The sequence below is a fragment of the Triticum aestivum genome, chromosome 5B (genome assembly GCF_018294505.1).
Source record: "Triticum aestivum cultivar Chinese Spring chromosome 5B, IWGSC CS RefSeq v2.1, whole genome shotgun sequence".
NCBI lineage: Eukaryota > Viridiplantae > Streptophyta > Magnoliopsida > Poales > Poaceae > Triticum > Triticum aestivum.
In genome coordinates, this window is record NC_057807.1 from 464,908,976 (window position 1) to 464,922,631 (window position 13,656).

Consider the following 13,656-nt stretch of genomic DNA (forward strand, 5'->3'; position numbering starts at 1 on the left):
ATAGCTTCTGTACCTATGTACGTATATGGTACATATTGTAACACAACCATTATATATAATGAGATAAGCCACCCCTAGAGGGTTGTGCTGGTTCCCCAAAACTTATTGTCTTACAAAGAGGTGGCCGGCCCGGCGGCGGGGCGAGCTCCAAGGTAGCCGGACTGCTGCGCGTTGTTCTTTGGCGACTCCCTTCTCTCGAGAGGATAAGGAAAAAGTTGAGAGAGAGGAGGAGAGGGGCGGCGGCAGCTGGGGTGGCTCGTGACAGAGAGGAGCTCCACTCTAGGTGCGGGTGGAGGAGACAGGGAGGCAGCACGAAGAGGTGAGCAACGCTTGGTTGGTGAGATGGATGGAGAAGAGGAGGATGAGCAGCGTTGGGTGGGTGAGGCAGGACGAGGAGGAAGATGGAGGCGGAGTGTCTGTGATGGGGAATGGCAATGTGTTGTTGTGGATAAGGGATACGCAGTGGGCGGTGCATGTTGCTTTTTTTAATCAACTGTACCGACTGAAAGCTGCTGGATTCAGACGTGCCGGGTGACTCGAAAGGGACCGGTGCAGATGTGTGTGCTTGGCAGCATGATTGATGCAGTACTAATCATACAAAGATGAGTGCTAAGTACTATGGTAATCTTGCTGATTGAATTATGGGATTTATGGTAGTCCGCTAAATCGAATTGTTCTTAGCTATTCATGGGTGTATATCAATCAAGGGATCGGTGTTGTTCAGTTTAACTCTGCTTTATTCCATTGCTGGAGGATTCAAAAAATTGTGCAATTTCAGTCATTTTTTGTTCATGTTTCGTCCAAATAAATTAAATTTTGGATTGTCCTTTTTGTCCGAGATTTCTAAAAAAATCCAAAATTTCAAAGTTCAACCATTTCATTCAAGGGCGGCAAATTTACAAACGAAACACAAAACCTTGGCTGGATGCTATGTGTCCTAGCACCGACTACATTCAGGCTCGATCTAAGGCAGCGCGTGTGCTCGGTTGTCGGTTGTTCGGTCATGGCAGCATGTGTGGTTGCATCGCGATGACTGGTGCCAAAAACGTGCTTGGTAGCAGCTGTGTGTGGTGTGATAGACACAACACAACTCAGCATAGACAACACCTATCATTCACTGACTGCTGCCGATGCAAGCAAATAGGAAATTCTGACGAGGGATGGATGTAGGAGTGTAGGAAACTCTTATGCTCTTTTATACGTTTTTGAGGGGGGTTGTACCCTTTCCTCTCTTTCTCGGTCTCTTTCTTTGGAACGACGCGCATAAGAGTGACAATGTATGGTTGCGGATGGCAATGATTGGCATTGGATCTGCACATGTGTAGTAGGACGGCGGCTTGTGTTGAGCAGGTCGGCGACATCTTGGCCCCCTCTATTTTTCTCGTCGGCTCCCTGTACGGCTTTATCAACGAGCCGACGTGGATTTATTGTTTTTGTATGAGGAAATGTGGTTGCCCTTCGTATGATACATCTTCACATGGCACAGGATCCATTGATTACATGTTTCGCAGCCTTAGGTTAATCATATACGTCTTGCGCTTCCCTCTCTAAAAATCCTACTTTGCTCGACCAGGTAGCTTCTAACATGATGAATGACATGTTAAGTTCTTTCTCCCGGTGCAACGCACGGGCATATTTACTATTTACTATTACTAGTTACTAGTTACTATTACTAGTTAATAATAAAGAGAATTGGGTTTCTGTCGTACGTCTTCGTGCGCGATTTTGCATTAAAGCTCCTCGGTTTATAAGAAATTAACCCGCAGTCCTGGTTTTAGTGGGTCTCTATATAACATTTCAATTTTGCAAAACAAACCCTGTACTCATTTGAATTCCACCCGCTGTCCTCCCGTCGTCTTATCCATTTCTCCTGCGACAGCGACGGCGGCTTCGCCCATTCCGTCGTGCGCCGGCGACGGCCGCCGCCGTGCCTCGGGCGGGAGCACGGAGGGAGCTCGCCGGGAGGATGGAGGACGGCGCGGCGAAGCGGGGCAGTGGTGGTGGCGTGTGCGGCGGAGACGGCGCGCAAGGCCGGGCGGTGGCGGTGATTGACCGGCCGTCGTGCCTCGCGCGGGAGGATGGACGACGCTCGCCGGGGCGTGTGCGGCGCAGGCGGCTTCTGCCGCACGTTGAGGTGGAGCAGCAGAGGACGGGAAGGCAAGAAGGCAGGGTGGGTACGCTGTGCACCAGGGCCGCCTTCGTCCTCCACCTCCTCCAAAAGCGCGCGCTCGCCGCGGGCGCTGGCGGTGGCACGGCGGTCCTCGCCCTTGGTGCGCGGGTGCGCGGATGCGTTGGGGATCGAGGGAGCTCTCCTCCCTCGCGGCTGGAGGCGCTCGGGATCGAGCGAGTGGGCGAGGGGATCGGGGCCCCTGGTGGTTGCCTGCTTGGCGATTGCACGCGATGCTGGGCTGGCCGACTCGATCTCCTCGACCCAGGGCCCCGTGCTCGTCAGCGCCTGCCCCATCGCGCATGACTTCTCTGATCCAGCGCGCAGCGAGGGCGCGGCCGCTGCCAGTCTCGCCGCCGCCCTGTCACGGATCGCCACGCCCATCTCCTCTGATCTGAACACCTCTCCTACATCCCCTGTTGCGATCATCCCTTGCTTAACGAGAAAAAAATCCAATGCCTACACACCTGTATTCTCCCTCTCAAACTATACAGTTCCTACAAGCCATGGCGACATTCACCTACAACTATTCGGACAAGGACGGGGAGGAGTGGACCATGGCTGCACCGAGGTCCACCCACTAGCGGCCTGCCACCGTGGCTGCAACGAGGATTCCCTCACCAAGCCTCACCGGCGTTCCGGATCACCAATGTACTTCTACTTATTTGTCTCTACAAGATTGCTGCGTATGTTTTTTCTGCTTTTCCACTTAATGGTGTTAACCTTCTTTTAGGTCCTTCCTGCTCCATGATTTTCTTGGTGAGAAAACACAAAAATATAAATATGAATATTTGCCCATGAAGCTGCTCTGGTTTGTCTTTTAGAGTTTACTCCCATTTACTCGTTCTACAATAATAACAGCATTGATATCAATTAGACTTCTTTGAGTTTACTGAAATTTAATGGTTTGCCATGGAATATGAAATTTGAGAATGACACCTGCTGAACTGAAAATAATCTAGCGAGCAATAGTATATAATGAATAGTTATTACCGTATCGGCATCACATTGCTCTATGGATGAATAACACGACAATAAACTGGCAAAATGGAAAGGCTTTGTTTAGTGTGGGTACCAAGCAGGAAAGTAGTTAACGGAGATAGACTATTTGACAGTTGCACAACTGGAGTGAGATACTATTTGCTTTCTTGTATAGTGAAGATGGCCTATTTTGTGGTGTAATATAACTATGGTAGCTCTCTGGAGTGAGAATGCCAAAGCCCTAAAAAAAGCCATCAGCACGGAGTTCCTGCCATTAAGGAAAAAAAACTAGCAGAGAAACAACTCGGGAAATCGTAAGTTTATCTTGCTTTTTGAATGTGCAGCCTGTAACCAGAGAAGCTTGTTCTAATTATAGTATGCTTATTTTCCCCGAGTTGTTTCTCTGCTAGCTATTGTTCTCAAGCAACTACTATGTATAGAAGAAGTCTTAGTAGGGAGCTATTTCGAAACAAGATGAGGAAACCCTCAAGGATTTAAACAGTAAAATACGAACCTGCACACGATCATATAATGTACGGACCACAGGCTGGCCAAAGCCTTCTTTCAAGTCTCCTAACATTGTCTGCTTAATTTTCACTACCTGCAAGTACAACTAGCTAGAAATTTGGGTATGCTGCTATGTGCCTTGAGTTTGTAAGACAAGTTCTCTTTGCTTCCAGGAGAGTTTGACCACTCATATCTCTCTTTTTCTTTTGACCTGCACTTAGTAGGTTGCTTTTTCTATGATATATATTGTTTCATTCTGGTTGCTGAATATGATAGTCGTAGTCCGTCAGAAAAATATGACAGCCGATTGATTCTTCGTAAAAGGTATAGTGACTATTGAAAAGTTTACCTGATCTTCCCTTTATGTTTTTCAAAAGACAGTCCTAGAGATGTTGCTTTATTTGAATTTTGCTTATTGCATTTATTGGAGCACCTGCAATGGGCAAATTGAATGTTTAAATGTTCCTCTTGTTGTTGACCACACTACAGTTGATTATATCTCATTGAGACCTGAATCATCTTCCATGGTTATTCAACACTGAAGCTGCTTGATTGATCCACAATAGATCTTGACTTCGGCGGAAACTGAGGTATATTGAGATTAATGACGCATGGTTACATATAGATAGAAGAATCGGTTGTACTATATGTATTTTTTGTCCTCAAGTAGCGCTTCTACTTACTCATGGAGCAACTTCGTCCGCAGGTTCTGTACACACTATTTTCAGAAGCTTGTGTGGCAGCAACAATATTTGTGCCACGACATGTAGTCGAAACAGAGGGAAAAACTTTGTAGAGATCGAAGTTTCACTGTTACAAACACAATAAAGGTACCCTCTGCTCTTTCGTCTGACATAAGCCATTTCAGATCATCTTTGACTCTTTGTGTACCAACTAGGATCTATAAATAGCAGCAGTGATATTATAAGGTGACGGTATTATATATATTCTTAGTTGAGAATTTGGTAGTTAGCTAACTTAGGGCATGTGGATTACATGTACCATGCCGAATAAACTTACATGCTCTTGTCATTGCAGGTTTCATGGTGGCAGTGCCTTCTTCTACATGATGGGAATTCGACGGCATTTTGTTGTTTTGTTGTTAAATACCAACTGGGCATGTCGTTTATTCACAGATCAAGTAATATGACCATCTCTTGCAGACAAAACGCTCGGGGAAAGTCCCAGCCGTGCACCTGTGATCGCTGGAACGGCATACTGTTTTAGGAATGCAATACAGACTGGTCAGGAGGTTTGTGTCTATAGGATGGAATTACATGATATGTCAAAATGGTGGTCTTTATTATGCAATTTAACTGATCTCTTGTTGAACCCCTCCTTTTCCAGAAAAAACTATTATTTAATCTTTGAAGTTTAATCTTCTGTCTGCATAGTTTTACTGATAATTGAATGCATCAGTTCAAAGCATTTTGTGGTGAAAATCTAGGTCAACAGCCATATATATACTAAGTGAACTTACTACTGACTGCATTTCCTGTTAACAGAGTTTACTGTTTGATATTTGGGGCCCTCAATTTCGCTGAGAATCTCATTATCCAAACGTTGTCCTGTCATATTTTTTCTTGATAATCAAAGTGAATTTCTTTGAAATTATTCCAACTCTGCAACTGGTGGAGGGTTGCGCTTAACATAAGGTCCTAAAAGGGAAACAATCTTATGTTCTTTGTTAACAATCGAGTAAAACAAAGCATCATTGTGTCGTCTTACTTCGAATAGTTTAGGCGGCAGCTTCTTTTGTGTGGCGTAACTATACATGGAGTTCCTGTTTCAATAGGGCTCTATTAAGTTGCAACCAAGAAAGTGCATCGTCATGCCAGGTACTTTTGTTCTTAATATTGTGTAGGTTTCTATATGTTGAATTTATAGAAGCATTATTAAGTTCATGCTTTCGGGGAAATGATTGACAATGGCACTTTTGAGCTATGATGCTCATATGTTACCAAATGGTATCATTTCAACCCAACAAAGAATGTTGATACTGGAGTTCATACTCCATCTGATTTTACTTCCTATCATTTTCAGCCTGTTATGTAGAAGATTTATACATGGCAGCTATATGAATGGGAATCAGCAGTAAACAGAATGCAGGGTTCATCAAATGGGTAACAAGAAAAAGGCTACCCCCAAAACCTGCATTGTTTGCCTTCTATTTTGAACCTCATGGACTCAAGCTTCAGATACCATCTAACGGACCGAAGCAGAGATCACATAAGTTTCGGTTATATAGCTTTCTGAAGGGAGCTGGATGGCTTTTACTAAGATGGTACAAAATGTATGTTTTGTAGTCAAATCATTAGCTCATGCTTTTTTTCCTGGCAGAGTTTCTTGTTTCTGTTAAAACCGTCAGGCCGGAAAAACAATGAATGTTGGGGATGGGTGGGTGGGTGGGGGGCATGTCAATCCCATGACGGAGGGCCATTGCCCGGTGCACAAGGCTCCCGTCTGTGTGATGGTCGCTGAAGCGATCAAAGCGTCTAGCAGGGACTCGTCCCTGGTGGTGGTGGACAGCAGAAGAGACCACTGGGATGAAGAATAGTGACAACTTCTGTCCTTAGGCGTGAGTTGATGCAGAGACACCTCCTGTCCTCAAGCGCGAGCTTAGTTGGAATCCCAATGTTTGTTAGTACTCTGTTGTATATTACATATATCGACAAAGCTAAATTCCTGCCGGCAGGAATTTAGCGACAGGCACGTACGATTCCCATCGTGTGGTCGCGACTCATCCAGGCGCTCGACTCCGAGCGAGAAAAAGAAAGGGCGGCCAAGACGGGATTCGAACCCCCGACCTCCTGCAGGTGCACCATCCCAGTAACCAACTCGCACAGACTTCGTTGTTGTAAAAAGTGCTCAGACTATGAATGTATTGTATACTGGTTCTTTGTTCAAGGTTTAAAATGTACGACTTGCTAACTTGATGGCGAATTTAATGGGAGGAAATCCGGAGATTATGGCATTGACTGCCGTGATTTTTTCTCTGGATTGGGCCTGTCATTTATTTGGGTGCTAGATCTATTGGCACGCCCTTTTTAGTCAAAAAAATGATGCTAAATATGGGATTTGAACACACGCCAAGCAGCTAATGTGAAACAGACACTAACCAGCTCAGCTAGACTATTTGTTGTGCAAAAGAATGCACATCATACTATTTTTGACCATTCCATGTTGCTTCCTTTTTCTTTCTTCTTTGAGGAGTTGATTAAATATCCCCCGATAACTTTTGTGAATAGCATGATAACTCACACATTGCAGACCCGATAACTTATTTCCCGTTGTACTGGTAACTTTGGCGACCAAAAGGGGGGGGGGGGGGAGTTGACGAACTTTTGTGTGAATAGCATGGTACTCACACATCATAGACCTTATAACTTATGCATCCTATCTTGATAACTTTGGCAACCGGGGGAGGGGGGGGGTTGATGAAATATCCCCTCGATATTTGTACATAAGCTACCAGGGGGTAGATAAACACACCCCCTCGATAGCTTTTGTGTGAATAGCATGGTAACTCACACATCGCATACCTGATAACTTATGTACCTGATCCTGATAAAGTCACAGAGGAGTCCCTTTATACATTCACACGTATAGTACATCATCATTTATGCAGTGGAAAAAACTTGAGGAAAATACCTTTCTTTTTGTCATCTGACAATCATGAGAAAGAGTTTTAAAAGATTTTGTTTTCAAGTATTGAACAACAGTGTAGGTTGGTGTAATGGTTGTTGGTCTTGGCATTAGGCGTGTCCTTGCTATCCGATGCAGGTTTGGATCCCATGTGAATTACCATGGTGTTTGTACGTGAGTTACCACGGTGTTTGTGCATGAGTTATCAGGTTCGTGACATATAAATTATCATGCTCTTTACAATAACTTTTTTTCCACAAAAAATAACTTATTTTCTCTGGGCCCAAAGTTACCGCGGTGTTTGTGAGTGAGTTATCAGGTTCGTGGTCGTATATATTACCATGCTCTTTATAGAGAGTTATTGGGGTGTGTTACAAAAGAAATTCCTGTGGTCAAAAACATTACCACAGTGTTTGTGTGTGAGTTATCTGATTTATAGCGTATAAATTACCATACTCTTTTTACAGATAAGTTATCGGGATGTGTTAGAACAACATTTTTTTTTCTTCGGGTCAATAGTTACCACGGTGTTTGTGAGTGAGTTATCAGGTTAGTGACGTATAATTACCACACTCTTTTACAGATAAGCTGTGTGTTACAACAATTTTTTACCTAGGGTCAAAATGTTACAACGTTGCGTGAGTTATCAGGTATATGATGCACGAATTATTGTGTACAAAAGGGAAGAAAAACTGATAAAAAGAAAGGAAACTAGCTTGTTTTCTAGTCGTGTATGTACCAGTATAAATATATATCGACCTTCCTTGTAACCACAAGTCGAAAACAGACCAGGTGGATATGACAAGCGATTATCTACCAACAGGTAGTGAGTTCGACTCCTGCCACCTACAACATTTTTTTATCACGTTTTTTCTACCACGTCAGAAACTAAAAAGGAAGCGGGAGAAGTGGTGGGATCGTCAGAAAAATCAACAACATTTTTATCACGTTTTTTCTACCACGTCAGAAACTAAAAAGGAAGCGGGAGAAGTGGTGGGATCGCCAGAAAAATCAGATATCGCACGCCGGATGGAAGGAAAGGATCGTGCGGATCTGTCACTAACCACCAGTCGACTGGTGGTTAGCACAGTCCTATGAGCCAATATCTCTATAGAAATGTGTGTTTGCCGGTCGGCTGCTCTATTTATGTGCAGGCGGCAAGGCGAGCTTAATACGTACGTATTCCAACTTGAACTGAATCCAAGAATCCGAGGCGGGAGGGGAATCACGTCGGCGCCGCCGCGGAGGGGCAGACTAACCAAACACGACACGGGAGGAAGCCGGACATTTTTTTTGAGACATTGGGAGGAAGCCGGACTGACAAGGCCCCTACCCAGGCCTTGCTCAGCGATCCAGGCCCAACAATAGTGGTCAGTCCCAGCCCGTTCATGAAAAAAATACTAACAATTTTGGGCCAGTAGAAACATTTAAAAATCACAAAATATGCTCTAAAAAAACAGAAAAGCATGGCAACTAGGTGTAAAAAAACACTTCTGAAACTACTATTAAGAAATAACAAGTAGATTAAAAAAACACCCCATCCTACAAACCATTAAGATTACAAAAAAACCATGCTATATAGCATGAATTTGTTGATTGTCTATAAAACACACATACAAAAAAACTGTAATTGACATGATAGTATGAAAAAAATCATAACATTTGTCATGTCGCAAACACAAACTGTACCTTAAAACGCAAACAAAAATGTCATGGTGGACATGCTATACACAACAAATTTGTCATGATCCGTGAAAAAAACTATATTAAAAAGTGAACACATAGCAAAATTGCAATGATTTTTCATTTTCCATGACATATGGAACAAATGTTTCTTAATTTTCCATGTGAAAAAATGCAGTACAAGTAAGTTACAAAAATTGACATGTTTTGGAAAACAAAATATTGTGAAATTGTCACGAGACTATGAAACACTATTGAAAGTTTGAAACATTGCAATTGTTATGTGACTAAGAAGGTACAATAACAAAATTCCCATGATTTAGATGAGCAAAATGGACTAACTTTTCCATGAATCAAGTACAAATAATTATCTGCAGTTGCCATATTATAGAAAAAAGATGTTATCAATTTACCATGGAAAATTTGGCATCATACAAAAAAAATTAAGAATTGTCGTGTTATGTTAAACAAACTTGACATTGTGTATATAATAGATTTGGCATGACTTATGAAATAAAATTTTCCAATAAAATTGAATGTGAAAAAACAGTACAAGTAAGTTGCAATTTTTTACGTGTTTTGGGAACCAAAATTTTAAATTGCCATGAGACTATACGGAACCCTATTGAAACATATTGGCATTGTAATCTTCGAATTTGAACCTTGTGATATTTTTGGCATTTGTGATGCAGTCATTGAAATGACATCGTATAAGATTCGTATATTGGTAGTACTATTTTGACTTTAATATGCAATGGACGATTAACATCTGGACCTTAGACTTGATTTTATTTACCATTCTCGCATGTGTTTCCCCTATTGATCTCATCGCAAACGATCTGTATTGCGGACTCGACAGCAATCTTCGACATTATTGTACACAGTTGGTTACTTCAACTGTGTGCCCTGTAGAGCGCAGAATTATCGCACACGAGTGTCCCCATTACCCGTCTGTGTAACTTTGACCTCATCACCCAAGAGTGAACTTATTGTCGAACATGTGCATTGTTTAAGGTCATTCCACACACCCTTTACTTTTGCAAAGCTTTTGCCAATAAACGCCCATAATTGGCACCTCTTTAGGCTGACGTGTGACCGAACAAGTCGGCAGGAAGCTTGCGCGGTTGCGCGCGGTAACCTACGCAGTTACGCGGGTACAGTCTCACCAACGATACATTAACGCCTCTTCAAGTCCACGCATGACCAAACGAAATGCGCGTGGGATGCTCAAGCGTGCACTGCAATCCTCCGCCGGGAACGCAGTGACAGGACGTGTTGATTGCAGGCCGTTCGGTCCCCATTTATTACAGCGGTCATTTAACCCTTGTCTCTCTTTAACCTTTCAGTAGCGCCCCAATATTGCAAGAGGCACACCCCGACGACAATTAAAGAGAGGGTATCATACGCGGCTCGAATGGCGCTCCCAACGGTTGCCAACGACGAGCGACAGTTCACCATGCATGTCGTAGTGGACACCCATAGAAGGTTCACAGAACTCTCGGTGGTGTACACCAAAGACCTGATCTGGATGGAGAACTCCATCCACACCATGGAGTTGTTGCTTGCTGTGGACAAGTACAAAGTGGTCAGGTTTGACCTCGAGTACACCCACGCTCGTGCCCGGTATGATCAAAAGGTAGACGTCGCCAGATGTGCGTGTGCAATCACATCCTCGTCTACCACTACCGCCTGACCACAAGGCCTTCCGAGCGTTTCACCAGGTTTGTCAACAGCCCCGAGATAGGTTCGCTACAGCGGACACCACCAGTGATGTAACGGTGCTCAAGAATTCAGGCATCGCCTGCCAGAATCTTGTCGACATCCAGGTTCAATACAAGAACTGGGGCGGTAAGAAGTAGGAGAAGGACTCACTAATTCACCTCGCCGACGCCATCATCGACCCCTACTACAGAGACATGAAGGATGCATGCAACAAGAATAGGCTTGCCGGACGCTTGGCCTGGATGGAGAAACTGGACGAAGATCACGTCGTGTGATACGTCCATTTTGCATCATGCTTTTATATCAATATTTATTGCATTATGGGCTGTTATTACACATTATGTCACAATACTTATGCCTTTTCTCTCTTATTTTACAAGGTTTACATGAAGAGGGAGAATGCCGGCAGCTGGAATTCTGGGTTGGAAAAGGAGCAAATATTAGAGACCTATTCTGCACAACTCCAAAAGTCCTGAAACTCCACGAAAGTCAGTTTTGGAATATATTAAAAATATTGGCGAAGAAAGCACCAGAGGGGGGCCACCCACTGTCCACGAGGGTGGAGGGCGCTCGCTACCCCCCTGGGGAGCCCCCCTGCCTCGTGGGCCACCTGGAAGCCCCCCGATACCCATCTTCTGGTATAAGGTGTCTTTTGCCCTAGAAAAATCAAAAGGAAGCTTTCGGGACGAAGCGCCGTCGTCTCGAGGCGGAACCTTGGGGGAACCAATCTAGGGCTCCGGCGGAGCTGTTCTGCCGGGGAAACATCCCTCCGGGAGGGGGAAATCATCACCATCGTCATCACCATCAATCCTCTCATCGGGAGGGGGTCAATCTCCATTAACATCTTCACCATCACCATCTCCTCTCAAACCCTAGTTCATCTCTTGTATCTGATCTTTGTGTCAAAACCTCAGATTGGTACCTGTGGGTTGCTAGTAGTGTTGATTACTCCTTGTAGTTGATGCTAGTTGGTTTACTCGGTGGAAGATTATATGTTCAGATCCTTTATGCACATCAATACGCCTCTGATTATGAACATGAATATGATTTGTGAGTAGTTACGTTTGTTCCCGAGGACATGGGAGAAGTCTTGTTATAAGTAGTCATGTGAATTTGGTATTCGTTCGATATTTTGATGAGATATATGTTGTCTTTCCTCCAGTGGTGTTATGTGAACATCGACTACATGACACTTCACCATTGTTTGGGCCTAGGGGAAGGCATTGGGAAGTAATAAGTAGATGATGGGTTGCTAGAGTGACTGTCGGTGTCAAAATCGGCGGATCTCGGGTAGGGGGTCCCGAACTGTGCGTCTAGGCGGATGGTAACAGGAGACAAGGGACACGATGTTTTTACCCAGGTTCGGGCCCTCTCGATGGAGGTAAAACCCTACTCCTGCTTGATTAATATTGATGATATGGGTAGTACAAGAGTAGATCTACCATGAGATCAGAGAGGCTAAACCCTAGAAGCTAGCCTATGGTATGATTGTTGTTCGTCCTACGGACTAAAGCCCTCCGGTTTATATAGACACTGAAGAGGGTTAGGATTACACAGAGTCGGTTACAATGGTAGGAGATCTACATATCCGTATCGCCAAGCTTGCCTTCCATGCCAAGGAAAGTCCCATCCGGACACGGGACTGAGTCTTCAATCTTGTATCTTCATAGTCTAGGAGTCCGGCCAAAGATGATAGTTCGGCTATCCGGACACCCCCTAGTCCAGGACTCCCTCAGTAGCCCCTGAACCAAGCTTCAATGATGACGAGTCCGGTGCGCATATTGTCTTCGGCATTGCAAGGCGGGTTCTTCCTCCGAATACTTCATAGAAGATTTTGAACACCAAGATAGTGTCCGGCTCTGCAAAACAAGTCCCACATACCACCGTAGAGAGAATAACATTTACACAAGTTCAATCTGCTGACGTATTCCGTGGCGTGACATCACACCACGGCCAGGCCTTCATTCGTTTTTACGGTTCCACCTCAGCGCGTCTAGCGAGGCGGTTTCCTTGGCACGTCTTGTCAAAGCAGAGATCGTGTCCCCTTATTCCAGGATTCTCATCAATACGGGCGTGGGTAACCCAACCGCGCCATTGATTATGGCGCTTGGGAGATAAGCGAGTTTTACCAGGCTGGTGGGGACGCATAGTTTCGTCCGTCCATATAAGGGGATAAGGATCCACCTTTTTACCTACGCCTTCTTCCTCCTTTGCTTATCCATTTCCGCGTACTTGAGCTCCAGCGCCCAAGTCCGCACATCTTACCTCAACCTTCCCCAGCCATGTCCGGAGCGGGAGGCAAGTGGATGGCCTCCTTCGTCATGGAGGGGCACATCAAGAGGCTGCGAAAGGCCGAATACTTGTCCAGCGACATCACGCATCGGCTCCCCGACAAGGGGCAGCTCATCCCCACCCCCGGGCCCCATGAGAGGGTGGTGTTCCTCACCCACTTCCTCCACGGACTAGGTTTTCCACTTCACCAATTTGTCCGGGGGCTCATGTTCTACTATGGCCTAGATTTCCACGATCTGGCCCCGAATTCCATCCTCAACATCTCGGCGTTCATCGTCGTGTGCGAGGCCTTCCTCTACATCCAGCCCCACTTCGGCTTATGGCTGAAGACCTTCAATGTCAAGCCGAAGGTAGTGGGCGGCCGCCAAGCGGAGTGCGGAGGTGCCATGGTGGGCAAGATTCCCAACGTCCTATGGCTCGAGGGCTCCTTTGTGGAGACCATAAAGGGGTGGCAGTCGGGGTGGTTCTACATCACCGAGCCGCGTGACCCTGAATGGGCAGTGGCCCCCGAATTTAGATCTGGCATCCCCACATGGCTCACCTCCTGGAAAGAGAAGGGCCTATCATGGGGTGATTCGGAGGAGCTGACCGGACTCCAATCCTGTGTCCAAACCTTGGTGAACAAGAAGCTCAATCTTGTCAACATAGTCCAGGTCATG

General features: G+C 45.1%; 1 protein-coding gene across 3 annotated transcripts; it reads left to right on the forward strand.

Moving 5' to 3' along the window:
• The first annotated feature begins 1,822 nt into the window (after window positions 1-1,822).
• LOC123112505 (uncharacterized) lies at window positions 1,823-5,033 on the forward strand. 3 transcript variants are annotated; one of them, XM_044533507.1, is made up of 5 exons: window positions 1,823-2,818; window positions 2,901-2,926; window positions 4,145-4,245; window positions 4,362-4,485; window positions 4,694-5,033. In XM_044533507.1, the coding sequence occupies exons 1-3, from the start codon at window positions 2,079-2,081 to the stop codon at window positions 4,195-4,197; spliced, it is 819 nt and encodes a 272-aa protein (XP_044389442.1). In that variant the 5' UTR covers window positions 1,823-2,078; the 3' UTR covers window positions 4,198-4,245; window positions 4,362-4,485; window positions 4,694-5,033. The 3 variants fall into 3 exon arrangements, 1 of the variants encoding a protein (XP_044389442.1); XR_006455530.1 differs by lacking the exon at window positions 2,901-2,926 and having other exon boundaries at window positions 1,823-2,853; XR_006455531.1 differs by lacking the exon at window positions 2,901-2,926.
• The last annotated feature ends 8,623 nt before the right edge of the window (window positions 5,034-13,656 follow it).